This window comes from Dromiciops gliroides, chromosome 1, assembly GCF_019393635.1.
Source record: "Dromiciops gliroides isolate mDroGli1 chromosome 1, mDroGli1.pri, whole genome shotgun sequence".
Lineage (NCBI taxonomy): Eukaryota > Metazoa > Chordata > Mammalia > Microbiotheria > Microbiotheriidae > Dromiciops > Dromiciops gliroides.
In genome coordinates, this window is record NC_057861.1 from 720,323,811 (window position 1) to 720,344,418 (window position 20,608).

At 35.7% G+C, this 20,608-nt stretch overlaps 1 protein-coding gene across 1 annotated transcript in view; it reads right to left on the reverse strand.

Moving 5' to 3' along the window:
- Positions 1 to 20,608, reverse strand: part of LOC122737331 (contactin-6-like) — a 482,372-nt gene that overhangs the window by 51,471 nt on the left and 410,293 nt on the right. The window contains 5 exon segments of the mRNA XM_043979812.1: positions 1,178 to 1,248; positions 11,488 to 11,637; positions 11,727 to 11,885; positions 14,000 to 14,117; positions 14,470 to 14,645. Coding sequence (XP_043835747.1) covers positions 1,178 to 1,248; positions 11,488 to 11,637; positions 11,727 to 11,885; positions 14,000 to 14,117; positions 14,470 to 14,645 — 674 coding nt within the window.

Consider the following 20,608-nt stretch of genomic DNA (forward strand, 5'->3'; position numbering starts at 1 on the left):
AGGAGGGAATGTAGAATTATCCAGGGTAGCCTATAAGCCTCTATTTCATGCAGAAAAAATGGTTTATCTCACCCCAATACATTAAGAGACCTCAACAGTGAGGTTAGCCTTGGACAGACAAGACATCACATGAAAGTGGTTTTGTCCTCCACAGATTCAAGGACTTTTAGTTAAACAAGTATTTAATTATAATAGAATCAAGAAGTATTTTAAGAAAGTCATTGTATTTGAATTAGGGGATGGCAATTGCTTCAGAACTTTTCAGACTTTGATTGGACTATAACCTGCAAGAGAGGAAAATGGAGCAGTTTATTTGGACTCATTTTTGCTTTGTTGCTCCATTAATCTTCAGCCCATCTGCTGGAAAGAGAAAGGGTTATATCCTTTTCAAAACATAGGTCGAGACTTCCTGGCACCAGGCATTCCCAAGAAAACTACAGAACTGAATCTAAACAACATATGGTTTGACTACAGTACATATCTCTATTTATGTCCAGTTTTCAGTGTCATTCTTGATCCTCTGTAAATTATAGTATTACCATAGAACACGCTTTGTCACATGTTCTCATATTTCAAAACCAATCCTAAGTAACCACAAATAGTGATAACATCAACCAAAAGAACTCTAAACACCAACATTAGCTCTGCAAAGCATCATTCACTGTCTTAAGAAGAAATAGAAATGACATCCCAAGGTTTGGGATTTTGTCCTGGGGCTGCCATTAATTTACCATGACCTTAGACAAGTCATTTCATTTCTCTGGGTCTTCATTTCCCCATCAATGAAATGAGAAAACTGGATACAATGATCTTTAATAATGTTTTCAGCTGTAAATTTCTGTGGTTTTAATTAAGAATTACTATGTTGTTTTTCACCCTTAGAATAGTATACAAATGCTATTGACCTATAATCAAATTAATATATATTTTAAAATATTTTTTCATAATTAATTTTATTTATAAGGATTATTTGTATGACAATATATGTATTCTTTCCTTTTAATGGTATAATTAAAGTGCTTTTTTCTAAACAAATTTTAATGCAACACTAAGTTTTAATATTTCTTTCTTAACATTTTCCAAAGGATTCACTTTAATTTTTGCTTGTTTTTCCATAAATCTTGGCCAGGTAGATTTGTTTTCCCTTTCAAAATAATTTAGCTGAGCTTTAATTTACCTCCCATGTAATGATGAGTTCAGATCGACTTCCTCCACCTCCATTGATGTTTGTTGGTGCCACTACAGGGACTAAATCACAAAGAGAAATACAGAATAGTCATCATCCTAGTCCATGTTTTCTGGAACATTTTTGCTTTGGTATTTCATCCTTCAGAGTTTTGAATAAGGACATAATAATATCCTCTTGCATTTTAATAATCATATATTATGTTTACATGTTTCCAAATTTCTAAGATAGAGGACACTGTTGTGCTTGATATAGGAGCACCCAGGTTCCAGGATTAATTAAAAAACCAAGTAACATCATGTATTTGACATTATTATTCATCATCTACTAATTGGCAAAATGATGTTCCATTCAGATGGTAAGTGTGACACTGCTGATTCCCAGACTAATTACACAGTTGTGCTGTAAACATGTTACTGAGGCAGTATATTAATTATTTCTTTTTTCAGTAAACAAATGAAAATGATTTTTCTTTTATTTTGTCATCACAAAATTTCAACTTTTTAAAACATTTTTCCCTTGACTAAAAAGCCCATGCTAGAGTGAATAAAATATGAAAACCTAATTTCTCAGTGACATTTTTCATTTCAAGATTGAGGATAATTTCATTTTGTTGGCTCACATAATTTCTACTAGCTAGAAAAATGTATTCACCAAAAATATTAGAATGACTTGGATTACTTCAAATGAACATAAAACCAAAGATGGAATTAATCATTCTTTATATTGTAATCATTTCAATGTATGGAAAGTATTGTTCCAGTTTTAATGAGAAAAAGGTCTCCTAACTTTTTAGAAATGGCCCTCTTCACATTTTGTATCATGTAAAGGATGCAATTAGGATTTTTTAAAAAATTAGTTGTTTATTACCAAATCTTCCCTCATCAAATAAATATCCAGTAAACTCCCTCTTCCATTTTACCCAGATATTTAGCTCTTTAGCTTATACATATACAAATGAATCTTTTTTGGAGAGTAGGGAGGGGCATAGATATCTGATAACTGTATTCCCCTCTTAGAGGGGAAATTCCTTTTGTTGATACATTGCAATAAATTCTGTACTTTGAGTTTTACTAAAATGACTATGACACTGAAAGCTTGCATAACTTGTCTTTGGCCATAGAGCCAATAGTTATTTTTGTTGTTGAGTTCTTTAAGTTGTATCTGACTCTTTGTGATCCCTTTTGTGCTTTTCTTGACAAAGGTACTAGAGTGGTTTGCCATTTCATTCTCCGGTTCATTTTATAGAGGAGGAAGTGAGGCAGACAGGCTTAAGTGATGTCAAGCTATTAGGACACCGGGCAGCTAGGTGGTGAAGTACATAGAGCACTGGCCTTGGATTCAGGAGGACCTGAGTTCAAATCTGATATCAGACACTTACTAGCTGTGTTACCCTGGGCAAGTCACTTAACCTCAATTGCCTCACAAAACAAAACAAAACAAAAAAGGTATTAGGACACATTCTGTTTTCTAGAGCTAAGGCCCAGTAAATAAGCTGTGCTCTAAGCTTGGGCTAACTACAATCCTTTGTACTCACCCTCTGGCAAATAATTACTGTATTACTTTGACCAGCACCAGGTGTTCTCTGAGCTCTGACAAGCACCAGACAAGCTTAGACAAGTTTCAGTCATTAGACTGTTACCCCTCATTGTCAGGGCTACAGACGACCGTGTAGTCATTGGAACAAGTATTGAAATGTGAAGACAATTAAAAAAGGTTGCCTCATAAGGTAAGAAGGGCATCACATGTGTCTAATTTGCCACTTTTCTTGCTATCCATTTCCCACACTTTTAAATTAAATTTCTTTTTGATTTCTGACTCTCCTGTCTTTAGACTGCAGTGTTCAGCTCAGTCCATCCACTGGTTAGAAGCCATTTAAGTTTGGTTGATAGTGATTTGCCCAGTGTTATACAGCTAGTAAGTGTCTGAGGTCAGATTTGAATTCAGATTTTTTTTTTTTTTGGTGAGACAATTGGGGTTAAGTGACTTGCCCAGGGTCACACAGCTAGTAAGTGTTAAGTGTCTGAAGCTGGATTTGAACTCAGCTCCTCTTGACTGCAGGGCCAGTGCTCTATCCACTGTGCCACCTAGCTGCCCTGAATTCAGATTTTCTTGATTCCAGGCTGAGCACTTTATCTGCTGTGGCACCTTGCTGTCCACCAAACATTAGTGAAGTGGTTTTCCATTTCCTTCTCTAATGTATTAAGGCAAACAGAGGTTAAATGACTTGTCCAAGCTCACATCACTAGCAAATGTCTGAGGCCTAATTTGAACTCAGGTTTTCCTGACTACAGTCCCTGTTGTTCACTTTACACTGAGCAAAATCGATGCCTATTATGCCAGATGTTAAACCTGAATACAAGTCATAATTATTCTAAATCCCACACTGCATACATTAAAACTCATCTATCTATCTATCTACCTATCTACCTATATACCTACCTACGTATCTGTGTGTATATGTGTGTTTTGGCCAACTTATAATCTATGAGTTATGTAATTGAAAACTTAGAGGGGCAGGCATGCAACAATAGGGGAATAGAATAGATAGAGAATAAGTGCTACATTATAATGTTAAAATTAAAATAGACAACAAGAAAATGCCTAAGCATGTTGGATAGACACTCTAGCAAGAATATAATGGAGGTACAGAGCCAAGATTGCAGAGAAAAATCAGTGTCACCCCACACTTCTCTGAACACCTTTAAATAAAGGCATAAAACAAGTCCTGGAGCAGCAGAATCCACAAAAGGACTGTGTGAACTAGTTTTCTAGCCAAACAAAACAAAACAAAAAACCTTAGAAAGTTGGCAGGAAAGGTCTGTCATATCTGGATGAGAGTAAAGTACAGTCTATCCTAGGTCATGGCCCCATGCAACCAGGATCAGGCCTTGGCTGCCACTGAATCAGCTGTAGCAGTGGCTGCTTCTGGAATTGTCGACTCACAGACTGTAAGGAGGTCAAAAAAACTGATGAGAAGATCACAGGGGTCTCTTTGCTGGCACAGGACATTTTTGCTTTGCCAATACTCAGCTCTTGGTCAAAGTCCAGGGTTGCAGTCCCAGGGTGATAGGCAGAAAAGAGTGATTGTGGTCATTCACAGACCACAGAATAGCACAGGAGAGTAGTAAACACAACTTTCCTTATAGCATGTCCCCTTGGAAGAACTGAAAACCTACAGGTCACTGAAAACAGCTGCACAAAAACCCTGAAGCTTTGGACAATGTCCCCTCCACCGTAGAAGCAGAGACCCAAGTTAACAAGGAATAAAAAGTAAAGAGATAGGCTGAAAAATGAGCAAACAACAGAAAAAGAAAAAACAGTCTGACCTCAGAAAGCTACTATGGTAACAAGGAAGATCAAAAAACACATGCAGAAGATAGCAAAGTTAAAGGTTCTACATCTAATGCCTCCAAGAAAAGTATGAATTGGTGTTAGGCCATGGAAGGGCTCAAAAAGAACTTTGACAATGAAAAGAGGTAGAGGAAAAATTGTAAAGATAAATGAGAGTGATGCAAGAGAATTATGAAAAAAGTTTCACCAGATTGGTAAAGGAGGTCTAAAGAATACTGAAGAAACTAACATCTTAAAAACAGACTAGACAAAATGGTAAAAGAGGTACAAAAATCCAATGAGGAGAAGAATGATTTGAAAAGTGAAATTGGCAAAATGGGAAGAGGACCAAAAACTTAACTAAAGGAAAAAAAAGTTCAAAAAAGTAGAATTGAGCACATTGAAGGTAATTACTTTATAAGAAAAAAAATGCTAAATTATTTTTAAATAGAAAACCATTTGAAATATCTCAGTGGAAAAACACCTGACCTAGAAAATAGATCTGGGACAAATAATTTTAAAATTATTGTACTACCTGAAGGCCATGATTTTTTTTAAAAAGCCAGACATCATCTTTCAAGAAATTATCAAGGGAAAGTGCACTAATATTCTAGAACCAGAAGGTAAAATAGAAATTGAAAGAATCTACCACTCAGCTCCTGAAAGAGATCTCAAAATGAAAACTCCCAGGAATATTATATATTGCAAGTAGCCAGAAAGAAACAATTCAAGTATCATGGAGACACAGTCAGAATAACCCAAGATTTAGTAGCTTCTACCTTAAAGGATTGTAGGATATGATATTCCAGAGGGCAAAGGAACTAAGATTATAACCAATGATTACCCAAGCAACAAAATTTAATATAATCTTGGGAAAAGGATATTCAATGAAATAAAGGAATTTAAAGCATTCTTGATGAAGAGATCAGAAATGAATAGAAAAATATGACTTTTAAATATGAGAGTCAAGAGAAGCATACAAAGGTAAATAGAAAAGAGAAACCATAAGGAACTTAATAAGGTTAAGCAGTTTATATTCCTACTTATATTTCTATTTACATTCCATGGTAAGATGATACTTGTATCTCCTAAGAGCTTTCTTATTATTAAGACAGAAGGAATATAGACAGAGGTCACAGGTGTGAATTGAGTATGATGGGATCATAGTTTAAAAAAATAAAATTAATGTTTGAGAGAGGAATGCACTGGGAGAAAGGGAAAGATATAATGGAACAAATTATCAAAAGAAACAAGAAAAAGCTTCAGTGGAAGGGAAGATGAAGGAGTAGGTAGGGAGTGGGCGAACCTTACTCTCATAGGAATTGGTTCAAAGGGAATAATATACAAAGCTAATTTTGTATAAAAATCTATCTTATTTCGCAGGAAATTAGAAGGGAAAGTGAATAAAGGGGGGATAGAATAGAGGGCAGATTATGGAAGGAGGCAGTCAAAAGCAAAACACTTTTGAGGAGGGAGAGAGTGAAAGGATAGAGAATAGAATAAACAGGGGAGAATAGAATGAAGAGAAATACAGTTAGCAATCAATGGTGAAGAGAATGGAGAGAAATACAGTTAGCAATCATAACTGTGAAAAAATGAACCAAGTTTCTCTGATAAAATTTTCCTTTATCAAATATATAGAAAACAGAGTCAAATTTATAAAAAAATAAGAGCCATTCCCCAATTGATAAATGATCAAAAGATATGAACAGTTTTTAGATGATATAATCAAAGCTATCTATAGCCATAAGGAAAAAAAAATCTCCATAGCACTATTGATGGGAAAAATGCAAACTAAAATTATCCTGAGGTACTATCTCTTACCTATTAGATTGGCTAATAGGACAGAATAGGAGAAAAGAAAATATTGGAAGTGATGTGGGGAAATGAGACATTAATTCACTGTTTGTGGGGTTGTGAACTGATTCAATGATTCTGTAGAGCAATTGAATTATATCCAAAGGGCTTTAAAACCGAGCATATAATTTGGCATTATCACTACTAGGTTTGTATGTGAAAAGAAGCATGAACTTTATCAATAATAAACAGAATTGTATTTGTTTGTTGGAAAAAGAAAGGGAGAGAAAGAAAAGGAAAATATACAAATGAAGGAAGAAAAGAGAAAAGAAATAATAGAAAATAAAAAAGAAAAAAACTATTTCATCTGACATGACAGAAGGTATTGTGTTGAAGTAAATAACTGTGTCTAGAATTAGATGCTCTGGGTTCCAGCCCTACCTCTTCCATATAATAGATTTGTGACAATTTTCACTGTTGTTTACAGATATTCTCCTCCATTAGAATAAAAGTTCCTTGAGGCTTTAGATGTGATTCTTTGTATCCTCAGCAATTTGCACAGTATCTGCCACCTTAGAACCAATTGAAAAAATTCTTGTTTATTGACTATTGCAATAGAATAAATGTGATTACTTGCCATGTAAGGCACCTTTCTGTACTAATATTCTTAAAATTTATACTTAGAAGAAAGTATGAAGCTTTAATATCTTCTAATTAATAGAGCATTATTGTGGATGGCCCATTTTCAAATAAAATATGCTGAAACCATACTAAAATGAATTTCCTTTCTGTTGAATCCAAGGACAAATCCACATCATAGCTTTTTTTTTTTTTTTTTTTGGCAGAGCAATGAGGATTAAGTGACTTCCCCAGGGTCATACAGCTAGTAAGTGTTGTGTCTGAAGGCAAATTTGAACTCAGGTCCTCCTGAATCCAGGGCTTTTACTCTATCCACTGCACCACCTAGGTACCCCTACATCTTAGCTTTTTAAAACTGACACCCATCATCTCAATTGATCATATCAACATGAGATGGGAAATATAGCCTTCTTTTTTAATGAAAGAAGAGTTTAGGTTCATCTTTTCACTTTTTTAGTGTAGTCCAACTGAGTAAAACCCCTCCACCAATGCAGATTGGTCACTGCTCCACAGCTTAATCTTATAGAGTTTTCTGGAATAATGAAAAGTTAAGTGATTTGTCAAGGTCTTACAATCAAGATGTGTCAGAATTGTGACTTGAACCAAGGCTACCTTTATATCCATTTTGTCACAGACTACATCCATTATTTTTTTTTTAATTTTTTTTAATTTTTTTTTTTAGTGAGGCAATTGGGGTTAAGTGACTTGCCCAGGGTCACACAGCTAGTAAGTGTTAAGGGTCTGAGGCCGGATTTGAACTCAGGTACTCCTGAATCCAGAGCCAGTGCTCTATCCACTGTGCCACCTAGCTGCCCCACTACATCCATTATTATATCTTCTTTTTCAGATGAGCAAACTGACAATTTATAGAGACATCACTCACCTGTTTCAACCTGGTTAGTAAGTGGCAGGAATAGGAGTCTAAGTCAAGCCTCACCTTTCTCAGATTCCAGGACAAGCCAACAGAATGTATGGCTTAAAAGCAACCATCATCATAATCCATTTTCACTATGCTGTAACAGCAGGGAAGGCCAGCTTATAAATAGGTTTGGTTAATAGAAGCCCAGCAATATGGTTATTTTTTGTGTGTGGAGCGGGGGGCAATGGGAGTTAAATGACTTGCCCAGGGTCACATAGATAGTAAGTGTCAAGTGTCTGAGGCCAGATTTTAATGCAGGTCCTCCTTACTCCGGGGCCACTGCTCTATCCACTTCACCACCTAGCTGCCCCACAATATGGTCATTTTTATTTTTTTTTATTTTTTATTTATTTTTTTTTTTTGGTGGGGCAATGGGGGTTAAGTGACTTGCCCAGGGTCACACAGCTAGTAAGTGTCAAGTGTCTGAGGTCGGATTTGAACTCAGGTACTCCTGACTCCAGGGCCGGTGCTTTATCCACTGCGCCACTTAGCCACCCCTAATATGGTCATTTTTAAAAAGACAAGAAGGAAGCCATCAAAGAAAAGGCATTGACTGAAAGCCAAGAAGGCTAAGTTTGAATCCTAGTAGCAACATTAATGGACTTTAGGTCCTCAGGAAATTCACTTTATTTCTCTGGCACTCCATTTCCCACATTTAGAAAATTAAAGGTTAGGGACGGTTGACCAATAATGTCTCATTCAGTTGCATCTGCAACAGAGGTTTCAAACATGACCTAGATAGAAAGCCATCACCACATATCCCCTCCAACATTACTCCTAGCAATACTACCAAGTATGGCCAGAAACTAATTAAAATGTAATTGGCAAAAACTTAAGAAAATACATAAAAATGCAGTAAAACATAGATAGCATTACATTTTAAAACCAAGTCAATATGTGATCTGCAGAAAGCCTTATTTTAGGGTTAGTACACCTTTTTTTTCTGAGTTTAATGTCACTAGTCTGGATGGTTTTACAAAATCATGACTGACAAAATGTTTTCGTTTCTTCTTCTACAATATGGGTTTCTATAGAGTAAACAAGGGGGTTAAGAAGTACTCCAACAAACTGATTCCTGACTAATTAAATGAAAGAGAAACTTTGATAATGTAGCATAGCAAACAGAATAAATGACACTTTAAATTTAAGAGTTTAAGAATGAAACAAACAAGATTAAGGAAAGAAACAGAAGAAAGATGGGGATGACTTTACTGCCAGGTTCCACTCTGATGCCACTGGGCTATGAACCAGTTGATACTCAATTAGTGTTTCTGTTAAATGGATGCAGGAAGTAGCTCATTTCCATTGGAAAAAAAATGTACTACTGCTCAATGAAGCCTCAAGTAGGTCATAGTTGAGAGAGATGGAAACGTATGGCTCACTGCACTAACAGAGGTGCAATTAATTCTTGGCTAAGACATTTTAATGAAACAAGCAGCAACTCATTTACATTTGTAAATCCACTGATTCTCTGCTGGATTCTGGGTTAAAAAGAGGAAAAAATAGAGAGATAACTTTTAAGCAATCCTTAACGTTGGCGGGATTGACTATATCCTTTTTAAACTTGACCTTCAATTTTATAAGTATAGGGAAAACTGAAGAAGAAAACTTAAAACATAGGTCCGTACCAACTCTGCATCTTATAGCCTTAGATAGTTGCTTGAATCACTGAAATGTTAAATAATGATCCTAGTATCATCTAGCCTATGTGCATGAGAAGACAGACTTACATAAATGTTTCCCTGATCATAGGCTAGGTGCCTATTTAGTATGTCATTTTATCTCCCCAAAATAATCAACTCAGGTTCCACTTAAGAGTTTGTGGTGTGGTGGGGGCAGCTAGGTAGAGCAGTGGATAGAACACTGGCTCTGAAGTCAGGAGGGCCTGAGTTCAAATCTGAGCTCAGACACTTGACACTTACTAGCTGTGTGACCCTAGGCAAGTCACTCAACTGCAATTGCCTCACCCCCCCCAAAAAAAAAAAAAAAGTTTGTGGCAATATCACCTGCTTTTTGCATACAAAAATCTAGACAAAAATTTCTTGGCTATTTAATACCCGAAGGTCAATGAAAAAAAGGAATTTTATGTCCATTCTTCCAGTGTTTCATGATGGACATCAGTTTCCAGATTTATTGTACATCTTTTACTTCCACATATGCTGAGTCCCAACTAAAAAAACTTCTGGTTTTCCCCCATACTATGTCCCTTTGCTCATTTCCTCCTGATCCTCATGCTACCTTTCCTAAATTTCTCTTTTTTTTTGTTTTTGTGAAGCAGTTGGGGTTAAGTGACTTGCCCAGAGTCACACAGCTAGTAAGTGTCAAGTGTCTGAGGTCGGATTTGAACTCAGGTCCTCCTGAATCCAAAGCTGGTACTTTATCCACTGCGCCACCTAGTTGCCCCTTCCTATCTTTCTTAATGACACTTACTACAAATGACCTTTCTTTATTCTTTTCAATCATTAGGGATATCCTTCCAACATTAACCTACATTTTATATATTTGATGTGAGTGCATGAATCCTTTTATTAATCACCTACTGTGTTTAAAACAGGGTGCTGGGCAGTAGGAACACATATGGAAGTAAAATAGTCACTTTTTCAAGGAGCTCATGTTCTAATTGTGAGAAAGACACATGGGAGCTAAAAAGTTAGCTGAAAAGTGTAGCTGAAATACATATGGAAATATCCCTTCTTAAAATTTAATGCAAGGAGAAAGTAACAATGCTTCATCTAAAATATCATATCCACAGGTAACATTATTTTAGTATATGACACAGCATCATTTGATACTCAGCTGGAAGCTTTGCTATTCCATAGATACACACCTTCATGGTCCTAGAACTTATCCATACTGGTCATAATGATGACTTGTTTAATCTTCCCAGCTCATACTAACTCTTCTCTCTCCCTCAGATTGACTTTTTTTTTTTAAGCACTACTGACTTGACTACTGCCCTTTGAATTGGTGTTGGTGGGCAGCTATGAGGTATGTAGTTCTTTCTAAAAAAAAGTTGCTTCCCCACATGCTGTTAGATTGGCACATGATATTTGTCCCCATAAACTAGATGCTTCCTCAGGGCATGGAAGCATGGAATAAGAATGTATGTATGTATGCATGCATGTGTGTATACATTATATATGTATATACATACATAAACAATACCTATGTGTTTAATATAATCTATTATATATTTAATATATGGAACAAATGTATTAAAACTGATTTTTGACATAAATAACTGCATATATAGCATATTTGCATGTCTGCATTGCATACATGCATGTACATATATGTGTATACATGCACACGCATATGTATATTATATATGTGTGCATATATAGATACATCTGAAGGTCTATGTATATAAATATACATATATGTAGATAGATAGATAGACAGACAGACAGACAGACAGACAGACAGACAGACAGACAGACAGATAGATAGATAGATAGATAGATAGATAGATAGATAGATAGATGGATAGATTTGTCCTTATGTCCTAGGATAGTGTGTAGCACATATTAAGTACTTAGTAAATAATGATTTAATGAATGAATCGACATTTAATTAAAAGATTCCAAAATTGCAGGAACTCATTAGTACTCACCTGCTGCTTTGGTTCTTAACAATCTGGAAGGCTGACTTGGTTCCCCAATTCCAATGCTATTGCCAGCAACAACACGAAATTCATATTCCACCCATGGGTTCAAACCCACCACTGTTGCAGTGTGCATTTTCCCACTGATAATTTCTGGAACTGAAAATATTCAGGGGAATGTCAGATGTCTTGACAGTAGCCAAATAAATTAACTTCTAATCATAGAAAATATAATAAAATTTTCTTACTTGTGGAAACTGCCAGCCAGCCTACAGAAAAAGGTGTGCGGGTCTGAATGGTATAGATTTGAATAGGACTATTATTATCGACACCTGGTTTCCAGAAAAGCTGAGAAGTGGTACTTGAAATATTCTCTATTGTCACATTATTTGGTGGACCCGGGGGACCTGTAAAAAAAGATGTTTTATTATGATTATACCAGAGGCTATTAAACTCATTGGTTTGGAGGGGAGTAGTTTATTCTTTCCTTGGTAGTCAAGGAAAACAAAACTTGCGAATTCTATATAAGTATAGATAGTACATGACTTTCTGAAAATCTTTGTTAATTTATACAATATATTTAGATATTCTTTTTAGAGAATCAAAAAATTTCAGAATCAGAAGGGATGGTACATGCCATGTAATTCAATCTGCACTCCTCAAAGAATTATTAGTTCAACATACACAGTAAGAGGGATCCAACCTTTGGTTGAAGACTTCTAATGAGAGGAAACCTACCACCCATTGATATAACCATTTTAAATAGCTCTAATTAATGGCAACTTTTTTACCCTTACAATATGTAAAAATTTGTCTCTCGTAAATTTCCATTCATTGTTAATAGTTCTATTCTTTTCCGAGTAGTTGGAACAAATCTAACCCAATTTTCCCATAAACCCACAAGTTGTTTTCATGGATATACTTCAAGATAGGTTCCATGGCCCTCCCAGTCTCCTCTTTCATTGGATAACTATCCCAAGTCCCCTCAACCAAACTTCATAAGACATGGATGCAAGACTCCCATTCCTAGTTGTCCTCCTTTGGACACATTTCAGCTTATTAAGGCCCTTGATTAATGATTGTGTCCCAATTGAAAATCAATGTTTCACATATCTTTTGACCAGAACAGAATACAGTAGGACTATCGACTCTTTATTCCTGGTAGCTTTGCCCCTCAATGTAGTCTAAAAATATTTTAGCATACTTAGTTGCCAAATCACATTATTGATTCATACTGAATTGGTAGTCCACTAACACCCCAGTTCTTAGGACAAAGCCAGTTCCTAACTATACCTTCTTGGTTGTTGTGTACTTGTGAAGTCAATTGTCTGGACTTCAGTGAAAAATGTTATGCATAACCTTATTATATTTAATCTAGATTATCCCCCCAATAGTCTAGGCTGCCAAGAGGTTTTTGTTATATGACCTTATAATCAATCTAACTATAATAGAATATCATAAGAGTGATGGATCAGTCCCTATAAGTATCCCATAAATAGTATTCTCAGATATGACATGTAATTAGACCCATTAAAAATCTAATTTAAAGAAAAAGACATTTCCATCCACCCTGACTCTAACATCTAACTCAGAGAGAGACTTTTACAAAGGTGTAGGAGTGTATAAGAAAACAGATACAATAAAACCACCCTAACGATCCAAGACAACCCCAAAGTACTAATGATAAAGCATACTATCCACCTCCAGAGAAAGAACTAATATTGAATGAACACAGACTGATGCATGCTACTTCACATTTTGTTCTTTTTTTCACTTGAGTCTTTTTGTATAAAATGACTAATAAGGTAATGTTTTACACAATTAAACATGTATAACCTATATCTGATTGCTCACCACCTCAGGGAAAGGGGAGGGGAAGAAGGGAATGAGAGAGGGATAGAATTTGGAACTCAAAAACTTTAAATAGATAGATATATAGATAAATGAATTAATTAATGAAAAAATAAATGAAAATAAATAAATGAATGACTAAATAATCTAATAAATAAATAGATGAATGAATGAATGAATAGATAAATGAAAGAATGAATGAATGAATAAATGAAACTGCCCTAACATATTTGTTTATTCAGAGTGGCAAATAATTCATACTGACTGATAGTCTGCATGCCCTACTGATTTTTGATAGGGAAAAATGGACAGTGCAAACTTGATTTTTTTTTTAAGTGAGGCAATTGGGGTTAAGTGACTTGCCCAGGGTCACAAAGCTAGTAAGTGTCCAGTGTCTGAGGTCGGATTTGAATTCAGGTCCTCCTGAATCCAGGGCCGGTGTTCTATCCACTGCGCCACCTAGCTGCCCCAGTCCAAACTTGATTAATTCAAAGTCCATGATTATTTTTTTTTTCTTCCTTGGTCCCTAGGGTTGGAACATAACAAGAATTTACTGAAACACTACTAGAAGTTGGCCTCTCATGATTCTGCTAGTTAAGTATTAAAACTGCCCGGTTTCTGAAAATATATTCAAGCCATATACTTGCATATTTTCTCATTCTTACCTTACCTCTAACAATGATATCTGCCACTGCAGAGAGATTGTCTAGAGTCGTTTGTACCATGCATACATATTTTCCAGAGTGATTCAACTGAATTTCTCTTATCATCAAATCCCCAACAGATTCCTGGAGATAAATGGAACAAGAGTATAAAAGCATAATCACAGTAGGTCCCCCATTAGGAATATTGCTAGAGCTTTGCAACTATTACGAGCTAGACAGTTGTAAAATGAAAAGATTCACTCATATAATCATCCATTTCCTATATTCGATCCCTTTTTTTTCATTTTACATATTAACATTCCACATATAACATAAGCATCTTTATGAAATACATAAAACCACTAAGAACACAACAGATGTAGCTCCATAAACCAAAAGTGAATATCTATTCACAGGAAGATTTGAAGAATAATGATAGAAACATTTCTGCAATCCAAGGTCTTGCTTCATTTTATTAAACAATAAAGCAACTTACTCCTCCAATTCTTTCAAAATGAGCCACTCCTCTTTGGAAGTCAATAACACGCCCATTGAAAGACCATGAGAATACAACCTCAACAGAAGGATCATGGAACACCTGACAAGGTAGGACTATGCTCTCGCCAACAGTAACATCCATTTGAGTTGGTGGGACAGTAATTATGGTCCTCTCTGTTGAGAACAAAATGATTTTTATTATTACAAATAACATAAAATAGGAGTAGATTTATTTAGATATTTATAGGTTTTTTTAAAGATAAATTTGGCTTAATTGTCTACAACATTGAAGAATTGATTTTTTCTTTTTTTTCCTAAAAGTATTTCTGAATTAATCACCAGATAAAAATTATTATTTTAGTACAATTAAGAAATAAAAATAATTAGATAAAATTATACCTATTTTTATGGAAGTCAGGAGACATCATACACCAAGGCCACAAATCTATGAAACAAACACCATCTAGAATTTTCTCATTCTCAAATACTTAAATCACAACAGTTTAATTAGGAATCAGACATAATGGTTATACATTATTGCCACTACAGATGGCTAATCTGTAGAAATTTGTCTTTGTACTTAATTTTAAAAGCATGTAAGTGGAGAGGTTTCATAAAATTTCATGTATCTTTGACTGACCATACGTAACTGGCAAAAATGTTTAATTCCCTGTGGTCATTTCAGTTTTGTCCAACTCTTTGTGACTGTATTGGTGATTTCTTGGCCAAGATCCTGGAGTGGTTTGCCATTTTCTTCCACAGCACATTTTATGTATGAGGAAACTGAGGCAAACAGGGCTAAGTGACTTGACCAGATTCATGACACTAGTATGAGGCCAGATTTGAACTCAGAAAGTAGTCTTCCTTTCTCTAGGACCTGTTCTCTAGCCACTGAGGCACCCAGCTATACTTGTCAAAAGCTTATCATAAAGAAAATCTGCTAAGGTATCAAGTAAGCAAACCTTTATGAAGTGGCAGTGTTATTTGAATATAAAAACAAAAGTCAAATAACCTTTTACCCTAAAGAAGCTTCAGTTATTTTGGGGAAATCAACATGGGAATATGTGAAAATATATAATGTAAATAAAAGGTGATTCAAAAAGGGGGTGACACTAAAAACTGTAGGGACCAGGAAAAATCTGAGGTAGCAAGTGGTGCATGAAATGAATTTTGAAGGAAGCTAGGACTTCTATGAGTAGGGAGGGTACGTTTTCCAGGTAAGAGGGACAGCCGGTTTTAAGCTATAATGATGTAATATAGAATGCCACATATGAGGAAAAGAAAAACGGTCAGTTGTGCTGTACTTTAGAGTGTCTGAAAGGCAGTAATGCTAGAGAAAAGCTGGAAAGGTCCATTGAAACAAGGTTCTGAAGGGCTCTGAGTGTCAAATACAAGTTTGTGTTTGATTATAGAGGCAATAAAGAAAAAAATGGTGTTTATTGAACTGGGGATTGACATAGTCAAATCCCTGTTGTAAGAATAATTTAGCAATCCTGTGAAAGATGGACTGAGTGTGCATTTCCTTCCATGCTTTATATGTATTTGTCATGTAGGTCAACTAGCATAAAATCTCCAGGATATACATATATTGTATTATTTTAAACCTTTGTTTTGGCAAACATACCTTTTTTGACACTATGAAGATAAATTCTATCATATAGATATAGTAAGTAGGTTCCCCAGTTTTAACATTTTCTTCTTAATTCTGAGAAACGAAGACCATAGCATTAGTTTGCTTGGGAAAAAAGGTTTTTTTTCACCTTTTGGGGGATAAAGAAGGCAAGATGCAGAGAAATTAAATGCCCTTCACATTTTTGCTGAAGTAATTGGTGTCAAAAGCATAACAAGCAACCATGGCTTTTCATTCTTTCTCTTTAATGAAAATGAGAGGTTTCCGTATAGAACTTCAATATGGGAAATTGAAATTAGTTGCACTCTATCATGCAGAGATGAAAATAAGTGGAAAGGGGTTTAAGTTGTAACATAAGTGATTACTATATGTAATGGGAAATTAGAGTGAGAGTTTCTAAACATGAGATTGAGTTACTGAAGAATAATGTGTGAGCTTACTTTTGTTCTTTCAATTCCTTTGTATCTTCCTTTGTCTTTGTCTCATGCTCTATCCCTTCTTCAGTCATGGTCTCATTCTAAAATTAAATACTTCTTTTATTGAGATCAGAGGTAATTATGTTGGGAAATAGATTCATCTGTATTCTTGGGAAACATGATCCCAGATCAGTTTCAGAATGAATGTTTGGAGTCATATGATCAAACACTGTCATTTTACAGATGAGGAAACAGGCACAGAAAGGTTGTGTGACCAGCTTAGACTCACATTCAGTCAGTAACAAAAATAACAATTAGATGTAGATCCTCTTACTTCAAATCCAAAGTGAACATGCATAAATATAGTGCAATAATGTCAACAACACTTGAAAGTTATATGATCTTTTTTGACTTTACAAATATAGCCTACTGCAACAGTAGAGCTCAAAGTGCCAGGCAAATAATTCAATTGGGTCATGATCCAACATGTTAGAGGTATATAAATATTTTAAAATTAAAAATTAGAGGCTCAGTTTGGAAAGTTCTAATTCTGGTTTCCAAGTACATTCTTAAGATAAACAATCATCTGTACTGAGTAATTTGTTGGCATTGTGCTTGTGGTTGCTGTTTTTGTTTTTGTTTTTGTAGGGCAATGAGGGTTAAGTGACTTGCCCAGGGTCACACAGCTAGTTAAGTGTCAAGTGTCTGAGGCTGGATTTGAACTCAGGTCCTCCTGAATCCAAGGCCAGTGCTTTATCCACTGCGCCACCTAGCTGCCCCGTGGTTCCTGTTTTAAAGATAGTAGTGGAGGCAGAGCCAAAATGGCAGAGAAAAGTCAGTGACTCCTCTGAGCTCTCCCCCAAACCCCTCAGCAAACCTTTAAATAAAGCCATAAAACAATGTTTGGAGCAACAGAACCAACAAAACGACAGGATGAAATAACTTTCCAGCCAAAGACAACATAGAAGGTTGGCAGGAAAGGTCTATCACACCTGCATGAGAGTGGATTACAGTCCAGTGCACAAACCAGGTTCTAGCAAACCAGGAGCAGGCCTTGGGAGCCACTAAATCAGCAGTGACAGTGGCTGCTTCTGGACCTCTCAGCCCAAGATGGTAAGGGGGTTGAATAACTGATCAGGAAGTGATTACACGGGTCTCTTTGTGGACACTAGGGACAGGACTCTGTTGCTTTGCCCATAATCAGATCTGTTTCGAAGTCCTGGGTGGCAGTCCCAGGACAAAGAGGATCACTAACATACTTGAGCTTGTGGCCACCGTGGAGCATGGACCCTCTTCAAAGTTGCAAGGCAGAAAAGAGTGGTTGTGGTCACTTAAAGACCAGAACACAGTCCAAGAGAGTAGTAAACATACCTCTCCTCAGATCAGACTGCCTTAGAAGAAATGAAAATTTACAGGTTTCTAGAAGTATCTCTGAAAATAGCTATATACAACCCTGAAGCTTCAGAAAGTGCCCCCTCCACTGGGAGCAAGTTCAAACTTTAACATAAACTTAAAAGTTGTGAAATAGGCTAGAAAAAGGATCAAACAACAAAAAGAACCTGACTGTGTTACCATGGTGACATGGAAGATCAAAACATAAAATCAGAAAAAGACAGCAATGTCAAAACAGGATATGCAAAACATCAAAGACAAATCTGGATTAGTCTCAGTCCCAAAAGGAAATCATGGAAGAGCAGAAGCAGATTTAAAAAAAAATCCATTTAGGGAGGCAGAAAAAATTAAAAAAAAAATTGAGTAATGAAAGAAAATGTTTTTAAAAAATCATAAGCTTGGTAAAGGAAATACAAAACATAGTAAATAAAATAACACCTTTAAAACACACAGAAAAAAGGACATCTAAGTGATAGAATGGATAGAACACCAGGATTGGAATTAAGGGGAACTGAGATCAAATCCTATCTTAGGTACTTACTAGCTGTGTGACAATGGACAAGTCACTTAACCCAAATTACCTCTAGAAAAATAAAGAAAAATAATAAAAAAGAAGAATAGGCCAAATGAAGAAAAAAAGGCAAATCATTTATTGAAGGGAACTCCTTAAATAGCAAAATAGGCAAAATGGAAAAAAAAATAACAAAAAATAATTGAAGAAAACAATTCTTAAAAGGTAGGATCAGACAAATGGAAAAGGCAGTACAAAATTTCACTGAAGAAAATAATTCCTTAAAAAGTACAGCAGGTGAAGTAGAAGCTAATGATTCCATGAGACAAGGAAAAACAATATTTCAAAATGAAATGAAAAACAGAAGAAAATGTGAAATATATCACTGGGGGAAAAAGCTGATTTGGAAAATAGATTGAGGAGAGATAATTAAAGAATTACTGGACTACTTGAAAGCTGTGATCAAAAAAGAGCCTAGGAATTATGTTTCAAGGGAATATTCAGGAAAACTGCCCTGATATCCCAGAAACAGAATCAAAAGACTCCACTGTTCAACTCCTAAAAGAGTTACTAAAATGAAACTCCCAAAATACTATAGAAAATACCACAGCTTCCATGTAAAGGAGAAAATACTACCAGTAGCCAGAAAGAAACAATTCAAATATTGTGTATCCACAGTCAGAATAACTCAAGAGATTTATTAGAAGATTTGAGATATGATATTTTGGAGGGCAAAGAAGATAGAATTACAACTGAGATATCCAGCAAAACTGAGTATAGTCCTTCAGAGGAAAAGATGAATATTAAGAGAAATAGAAGAGTTTCAACACTCTTGATGAAAAGACAAGAGCCATATAGAAAACTTGATTTTCAAATACAAGACTAAAAAGAAGCACAAAAAGGAAATCAAGAAAGAGAAATCATAAGGGATTAAATAAGCTTAACGTGGTTACATGCCTACATGGAAATATGACATATTTAACTACTAAGAATTTTCTCATTATTAGGGGAATTAAAAGGGTTACAGGGGCGGGTAGGTGGCTCAGTGGATAAAGCACCAGCCCTGGATTCAGGAGGACCTGAGTTCAGATCTGGCCTCAGTCACTTGACACTTACTAACTGTGTGACCCTGGGCAAGTCACTTAACCCCCATTGCCCCACAAAAAAAGGTGGCGTATAGATAAAGAAAGGTCATGGGTGCGTGTTAACTGTTATGGAATGATATAAAAAATGATGGGATGAGAAAGAAGGATGCGCTGTGAAAAGGGGGAAGAAAAATTATAATGGTATAAATTCTCTTACATAAAAGAGGCATAAAACATTTTAAAAAGTAAGCAGTACAGGGCAGCTTGGTGGTACAGTGGATAAAGTACCGACCCTGGATTCAGGAGTACCTGAGTTCAAATCCAGCCTCAGACACTTGACACTTACTAGCTGTGTGACCCTGGGCAAGTCACTTAACCCTCATTGCCCCACCAAAAAAAAAAAAAAAAGAAAAGAAAAAGAAAACTAGCAACCTATTCTCTCATGTAGGGGCAGGTAGGTGGCGAAGTAGATAGAGCACCAGCCCTGGAGTCAAGAGTACCTGAGTTCAAATTTGGCCTCAGACACTTAACACTTACTAGCTGTATGACCCTGGGCAAGTCACTTAATCCCAACTGCCTCACTAAAAAAAAAAAAAAAAAAAAAAAAAAAAAAAAGTAAGCAGTACTTAAATCTTACTCTAATAGAATTGGCTGATAGAATGAATAACATACACACTCAGTTGTATATATAAATATATCATACTCTATAGGAAATTAGGAATGAAGGAAAATAAGAAAATAAGAAAAGATACAAAATCAATGTGTTTGTGTGGGGGGAAGGCAGAGGGAGATAAACAGGGAAAATAGGATGGAGGAAAATACACAGTAATCTTAACTGAATTTGAATTGAATGAACTCAACCATTAAATGGAAGTGGATGGCAGAGTGGATTAAAAACTAGAATCCTGTAGTAGGTTTATAAGAAACACACTTGAAGGAAAGAGACACACACAAAATAACGGTAAGGGGCTGTTATGATTCAGCTGAGGCTAAAAAGAAACAAAAACAATGACAACAACAACAAAAATAACACAGGGGACATAATTATGATCTGAGACAAAGCAAAAACAAAAACAGATCTAGTTAAAAGAGATAAGCGGGGG